We start from the raw sequence: 8,036 nt of genomic DNA, 5'->3' as shown, positions 1-8,036 counted from the left end.
CTATATCTTTCTTACTCCAACGCGATAGAGATAACCCCGAGTAGAGTTTTCGAACGTAGCCCTGGGTACTGTCAGTGACATACCAGTAGTGCCACAGCACTCTGATCGAAAAACACGGGCCTAGTGTAAAAAGCAACCGTGCTCCGCGGTTCGTGTGAGAGGACTGAAAGGATCAGTTTGTCAGTGACAAGGAAGGAGAGAGCGATTGGGAGTATCGAGCTTGGTTATGCTGGTGTTGACAGTTCTGGGAATGCACGTGGTGAAAAGCTCCGCGAATCATCATGCATACACTGACGCCGACAGTTTCCGACATATAAATAATACATATTGTCAAAATAAACGCTAACGCTCTACGAGATATGAATTAAAACAGCGTCGACGTTTTATCGGCATTCCTGTCATTATTAAGGTATTAAAGTGTGGCTTTCAACATGGCGGTGCAGCCCGTGCACTCAGCCCGTACGTTTCTACGATCATCATGACTACGCTGGACTGTCCTGGCTTCACGCACTCAGCACACGTTCCTGACTCCACGGCAATACTTGGAATACCGCACGTACGATACCCCTGAGCACTCGTTACGTCGAGTGTGGTTAGATTCGTTTCACGATACGTTCGTCGAGACAACCGAGGAAGGAGCATCATCCTCCACAGCCAGCTGACCATCTTCGAGCGATCACACGGACACGTATCGCTCAAGCAACATAAAAAAAAAACACGTCGATCCATTGCTCTCTCGTGTCGTATTGTTTTTATGGGAAACACAACTATTGAAACGGTAAGTAACATTGAAACAATCGTTACTTTATCTCTCTACATAATCGTCGCCGGAATTTATCGTAGTGGGGCATTAGTTTTCATTTTATATCCCCACCGTCGCCGGATAACGTCGCCGTGAATTCCTCGCTGAAACGAGTTCGGTTTGTCGTCGTTTCGGAAGTGCTGCGACAATATGTCCAAAATTTTTTGACCGTGTAACCAACGAGAAAATATCGTTCATAAACAAATAAAAAATACGATTAATAAAATCGTTATGTCTTAAAAGCACATGAATGTACTAACTTTTTCATTGATTATTTTAGATCGAGTACAGTTCTTTGAAGACATTTGGCAAACCTGTCCTGTGCCAGCCCACCTGCAAGCAATTTAAATAAAAATACATTTTGAATTCTCTCATCTCGCAAAACTATCGCAATTGTATAAAAGTTTACATTTGTTTTACAACAAAGCTGCAATCCAACATATATATATATATCCTCTTGAGGATAACTATAAATTTTCATAAAAATAATAGAATAACTAGCTAATTACAAAGTCAATTTACAAAGTAGAAAGATACCTAATTTGCCTCGATTTGCCAGAAGCAAAATATAAAATATTTTATTTACTGAGAGAGGAATTCAATTTGCACGACGTAAATGTGTCTCTCAGTAGATTAACTCTTTTTTTCTTTTAATTTTTCAAAATCAGGAAAAGCTGATTTTGTTTTTTGAAATCAGTGAAAACTGATCGGAATTAGACCTTGTCAGATTAGTGTCCTGATCAAAACTCCAAGTTTATCTGTACATTTTATCATTGTTAATTCAAAGTTGATTTCTTTAGAAGAAGAATAGTTTCTTTATACATAGACTTTGTACATTTTGACAGCGAATGTAATCAATTAGTTTCAAATACAGCCTGTCAAAATTTTTGAGTAAACAAATAGGTAAATAAAATTTAAGTAAAACAAAAAGTTTAAGGATAGGAGGAAGAGAAAGAAAAATCAGAGAATTTAAAAGAGCTTTAAAAAAAAACTGCTTGTACGTGCAAACAATCTCTTCAAGTTGCGCGTTGTTGATGTACGATCGTTTTTTTCTTACTTGACACACGCAATTACGGCTCGACATTGTTTTTACGTTCGGTAATAAGACTTTCCTGTTCAACAATAATACTCAGTGTTCCTTGCGAGTTGCCTGAATATTGTAAAGTCTGTTAAACTTTTGATAATAATAATGGCCGAGACACAAAGAATGACGATATATGGAAGGTATCCTCCGTGCTCCAATAGCAGCAGGTTGGAAGAACGCCGGGCTAAAAGGTAAATTTAAAAATTGTTTATGTTGATTTTTGCTTTTCTTATACCTAGAGAATCATCAAATTCTTCGTTCCCCTCAGATTGGCGTTGCGACACGAGAGGAATCGGAAGCCGGACAAGCCGGACGATTTTGTGTGCTACGAGTCGAGTGACGACGAGGCCGAGACGGTCATCGAGGGCAAACAATTCCTGAGAACGTCGTTCAACTTTGTGGACTATGTGCGTGCACGTGAAACGAACACACGTGAAGTGCGAAAGATTAATCAAGAGTATGGTTCCCGGCACATACTGACCCACGACCTGTTCAAGGAGTATTCGGTCAGTTTGAACAACATGAACAAAGTATTCTGCTCGCAGTGGCTGAGCGACAGACAAGTAGTGTTCGGTACAAAGTGCAACAAACTTATGGTCTACGATGTGGCGACGCAGAAGCTAGACCAAATCCCGTCTCTTCACGGAAGACAGCTCAGTCCGGGCAGCAACGTTATGCCCGAGCAGCAGTGTGGGATTCATTCCGTTCAAATCAATCCATCGAGGTGATTTCTCCGCGCGCGCGATTACGGAATTTGCGTATCGCAGTCGTAAACGAAATGTAATTTTTGTAGACAAAAATTAATCTGCTCCTTTTTTTCTCTCTCCCTCTCTTGCAGAACTCTTTTATCCACCGGAGCGAGAAATAGTAATGAAATAGCGATATACAGATTACCAACTTTGGATCCAGTTTGCGTCGGCGAGAGCGGCCACAGGGACTGGGTGTTCGATATGTGCTGGCTGGACGATGAGTTTTTAGTGTCCGGCTCCAGAGACACGAAAATGGCACTATGGCGTATCGACAGTGACCTTGCTGAAGCTCCTGATAAAGCGGACGTACCTACGCACAGGTAAAATTAAGTATCAAGAGGCACGATGGTGTCTCGCGCCAAGTCTCGCGAAGCGACGCACGAGACCATTCCGTGAATATTCATGAAGCAACTAGTTGCGCGCGCTTTCGATTATTGGATTTTTTAATAACGGCTAAATGGATCAAGTTCAAGTCATACGTATCATTACTTTTGTGTAGAAGCTTTTTTAAATACGAGTTAACTAATAAACTATAATTTTTTATGTAATTATGATTTTCCATTATCGCGAAAGCATCGCGTGTGTACTTGGCGTCTTTTATGGCATCTTTTTGGCATACCTTTTTTTAAAAGAAGTGAGTTTTTTTTATATAATATAATTATCAAGAAAATTATTAAACCATTTAAATAATTTATTTTGACACTTAATAGCTATCTTTAATAGCTATTTGTTTGTTGTAAGGAATATGATTATTATTAACATATTATTCACATTAATGTTATGGATTGTTGTTTACTGTTCAGGTTGATTCAGCCTGTTTGCGTGAAAGAATGCAAGTCCGCTCAGAAAGTACGGGCGCTGGCATTCAACAAAGCGTATAAAGAAATAGCGGCGCTAACGCTCAATAGTTTTATACATATCTGGTCAGCCGAGTCCTTCAAACAAAAAATATCCAGAAAACTGCCAGCTTGCCAGGAGAATGTTTGTCTTGCTGTACAAGATGATGGTGTTTACGCGATTGGATGTCGCTCCTATACTCTGCTTTTGGACGCACGTACTTTACAGCCAATTAAAAAGATACCATCAAGGTAAATAAATATATCAAATAATAAATAATATATATATAATATATAATAAATAATATATCAAGGAGCTCTTTCTTATATTTTTCCATTTAGCAATAATTATGCACATGTTTTGTACATTTTTTATACAGATACAGCGGCTGTGGTATCAGATCAGCTAGTTTTCAAGGATCCGTTCTCACGATCGGAACTGGCTTAGGGATGCTTATGTTTTACGACGTTAGGGCGCAGAAATATCTGGAATCCTCCATAAACTCCAACAGGACTGTCGTATTAAAGGCATCGAAAGGATACGTGGTAAGTCTTGCTTTTTTTACCTATCGTCTGAATATAACGCTCATTTTGGTTCACTTTGATAAATATTTCGGTAATTATTGCAATTATTTTTATGAGAGTTGGCACATTGTAAGACTGAGTTGCTTTATTAGCGATCACAATTTCGGAACTTAGATCGATCATAAAATAAATTTATAAGTCACATTAATGCGTCTACAAATCTGTGTTATAAGAAAATACTCGAAGTAATAATCGCAAAATGTTTGGAGGCGCGCATTCATGTTAAATTTAATTTTAAATATGTTTTTTGTGGATATGCAATGATACGTAACACGATGAAGAAAATGATACATGTTCATTTTGTTGGATTCAGTTTCCAGATGAAGAGTATATCGACGGTTTCCAAAATGTGAAGTACACCCCCGCTATTTACACGCACTGTTACGACGCATCAGGTACCCGGCTTTTTACGGCAGGTGGCCCATTGCCCGCAAATCTGTATGGCAATTACGCTGGTTTATGGCAATGAAGATTTAAGATTAAGCAAATAAAAAACTAGTAAGATAATTGATAAATTAAACGATTAGCGTATATAAAGTATGCATGTGTGAGTGACTTGATTGTTTGATTATCTGAACAGTTGACTATATGTGTTATATATCTCATTAATTTAATGTTTCGAATTTTTGGAAACGATTGGACATTTTTCGAATCTTCTCAATTCTTCAATCATCTTGAGTCTTTATTTCAAAAACAATTGTATATAATATCTGTACGCGTGCGTATAGATAATGTAAATAATTTTACGATTGTTTCAATTTCTGTCTCTATTTTGAAGCTATAAAACCTATTCCAGCAGAGTTAGCTTATTTTTATCGACATTATTAATAAATTTAGTTTAAAGGACATAGATTAATGTTTTCCTTGTTTTTTTAATATTATGTAACCATAATAATTCAATATTCTATTAATTGAAGAAATGTTATCTTGATTATAATACATATTTAAAAATTATGTAAAAAAAAGAGTTCAAATCATTAAAAAATGAGCACTAGTTGCATCCAGATTATAATACACTATGTCATTGTATTTAGACATAATATATTGAATATAATTTTTCGAGTAAAATGTCGAATTCAATTTACAAAAATAGGTTTTAATTCTTTATGTTTCCACTTGATTTCAATATTGAATTTAACAGAGAAGATTCCAGTACAATTCAGATTCGCCATATTCTTTAAATTATTAAAACTTTGTTAAAGGAATCCGCAATTCAATTATTTCAGAATAGTGTTTCCTTCTGATCCGAATCTAACAATCTTAAGGAGATCTTGGAGTCGTCTGTATTAGCGACGAAGTGAAGGACTTTTTTTAATGGATCTTTTCATTGGTTGCGCAGAATGGAAAATCCTTTTGCACGATATCAAGGCACCTAATCTTGTGCTCCGTTTTACTCTTGGTCACGATTTTAGAGATGCACATGAGGAAGGATTTATTGTTCCATGCAGCCAAAAAGAATTGTAGTTGGAACAAAGTTCATGGTAAAAAAAAAAACAGACGACTCCAGGATTCCCTTAAGTGACGATATTAGATAATATGTAAAATTTTATGTTACTAATTAAGCGAAATTGTGATTCGTAATTTCCGTGTGCAAATGTAATGCAATATATATACTATATATAGTATAAAAAATTGTTACAATTTTCAGAATGTTATTTTTGTAGGGTAATTTGGCTGAGATACTGCGTTAAAAACTTTTAAGAAGGAAATTATATATTTTGGTTTTCTTTCAAAACGAAGTAATGCACGCGGATATCCTTCATAAAAACATGACAACAAAAGCCTTCAAAAAATAATTTACTTCTTTTTTTAGAATATTATGTTCACGTATGACTATGACTATGTATGTTAATATGATATAAATGGAAGGAAAAATGCTTATATCAACGAAAATTATATAAGCGATGAATATTAAGTTTTACCAAATACAATCTCTATCAAGTTGAAGTTAAAACACCGGCCTCAAGACAGCAACGCGCAAGAGATGAAGGCTCTCATGTTCAGAACGTTACAACGATAAAAGTGTTTTTAAAAGTGACTGAAAAATCATCTGATTGGCTCAGAAGTCACTTCTCTCAATTGAAGGCGCTTTTATCATTGTAAGCGTGTTCCGAACACGAGCTTTGTTTAATACATAAAACTTATTTTAACGTAATTAATAATACCAAATAATTAAAACTTTTTACCTACGTATTGCTATCTCATCGTATGACATCGCGAAGTTATCCTGATCACGGAAGCAACTTTTTTACTACAATTAACATGTTCGGCAAATGAGTGTTTAATAATACTTTGAAAGAAAAAAAGGAATTCTAAAAGTTAATAGCACAATAATCTTAGAAATACCGTCACCTAGGAATACATTTTATATTCATCTCTCTCCACTGTTGCGGATTTCATCGAACCAGTCGTATATTTTTGTTAATGCCGAAAATTCAGCTGAAACACTGAGCTCAACGGAAATTTAATTGTTCGAGCTTTATCAGACGTGTGCAGTGTGGTCCTTGCAGTTGGTGTTTGACACGGCTAGAAAATATTATAGATTACGAGATGCGTGCAATAAGAAGATCGAACATCCGTGACTATGTAAAAAACGCCGCATTTTTCTGTGTGTGCAATCGGGGAGAACGAGAGAAAAGAAAAAAGTGAAAAAATAGGAGCCATTGTTTGTACTGTACGCGCATATGATAGATTCCCGTTTCATTTTCATCATAAATATATCTTACGAAGGTAAACTTTAGCCGATAGAATCCGCCGATCTTGGTCGGAACAAGCTCAAACTCTATTCAGGAAATAAGACGCCCGGTATAGCATATGTTTGCCGTACTTAAGCGACGTAATGTTTAATAGTTGAACGCATCAATCGTTGTACAACGCGTGTCGACGCATCATTCCACCGTCAAAAAGAGCGCCTTTCGCGAACGAGGGAAAATTGATGACGAACCATCATTGAACCATCATCATACTGCATATAACGAACGTGTATGTTAACAAGATATATTCCCGACCCGCATACTTATGAGATTATGAATTGTTAACATATAATAATCACATGAAATCACGATATCACGTAAGCTAGGTAAATGTGTGCATCGTATCCACAATAGTTCTGTAATCTCACGCTCCTCCCTCTCTCTATGTAAACGATCCGATATACATATAGCATTTCATCGAGGGGAAAAAAATGAAGCCGCACCATGGGCATCCGTTTCGCCAAAAAAAAGAGGAGTATAAAGGAAGAATCCTCGTCATTGTAGCATAATCGCAGCGGACATTGTAGCATACCACATTGTGCATTTGGTATATACTATATACGGGATACCGATATCTCAATTCAGTATTTCGATCGTTGGCCGATTCAAATACTGTATGTAAAAATTCATAAATATTACACTTCGCCTCTTGCAGGTATCGTTAAATTAAATATTTTAACCGAAACAGTTTGCAACACTAATAGCCTATTTTTATAAAAGAGCAATAGTTGACGGGGGTAGTTTCTCGAAACATTCCTTGGCATCGTTTCACAGGAAAATTTTTTCAGAACGCACGATACGATCATACGTGGACTCGAGTTCAAATTACTGCCACTTGATCCGTAACGTGATAATAAACGTAATCGATAAAACAATTAATCGATAATTTTATACTCGAGCGTGTACATATTTTTTTTATGTACGCAATGCTCTGAACGTTTCGGTTTGTCACATCGACTCGACAGTTGTTATCGTAAGAGTAAGCGGTAAGCTAATCACAGTGGCATGATTTGAACGGTAACTTTTGATAATTTACCATAATTACCACGGTATCTTTGCACACGCATTGTAATTCCATCGGACGATGAAAACGGCGAATGAACAATATCATTGTAACTTTATATATGTGCGACTTCGTATATCTATGTAAATAAATATAACAAGCTCTTGAGACTGGACGGTGCTTACTCTTCTTTTTCTCCCCAGGCGCAAACTGCAATAGACACA

The 8,036-nt window shown here is 36.5% G+C and overlaps 1 protein-coding gene across 1 annotated transcript; it reads left to right on the top strand.

Moving 5' to 3' along the window:
* Positions 1-6: 6 nt before the first annotated feature.
* LOC105287825 (DDB1- and CUL4-associated factor 12) lies at positions 7-7,982 on the top strand. Its single transcript, XM_011353630.2, has 7 exons — positions 7-778; positions 1,083-2,077; positions 2,155-2,610; positions 2,725-2,955; positions 3,439-3,723; positions 3,852-4,017; positions 4,370-7,982. Exons 2-7 carry the CDS (start codon positions 1,992-1,994, stop codon positions 4,523-4,525), a joined length of 1,380 nt encoding a protein of 459 aa, XP_011351932.1. The 5' UTR covers positions 7-778; positions 1,083-1,991; the 3' UTR covers positions 4,526-7,982.
* Positions 7,983-8,036: the final 54 nt, after the last annotated feature.

The sequence above is a fragment of the Ooceraea biroi genome, chromosome 8, assembly GCF_003672135.1.
Source record: "Ooceraea biroi isolate clonal line C1 chromosome 8, Obir_v5.4, whole genome shotgun sequence".
In the NCBI taxonomy this organism is placed as follows: domain Eukaryota; kingdom Metazoa; phylum Arthropoda; class Insecta; order Hymenoptera; family Formicidae; genus Ooceraea; species Ooceraea biroi.
This window is presented reverse-complemented; position numbering and strand designations above follow the sequence as displayed.

Coding starts and splice junctions, on each gene's coding strand:
- LOC105287825 (XM_011353630.2), top strand. CDS start 1,992: ATGGCCGAGACACAAAGAATGACGATATATGGAAGGTATCCTCCGTGC. Junction 2,078..2,154: donor GAAGAACGCCGGGCTAAAAG/GTAAATTTAAAA, acceptor CGTTCCCCTCAG/ATTGGCGTTGCGACACGAGA. Junction 4,018..4,369: donor AGGCATCGAAAGGATACGTG/GTAAGTCTTGCT, acceptor TGTTGGATTCAG/TTTCCAGATGAAGAGTATAT.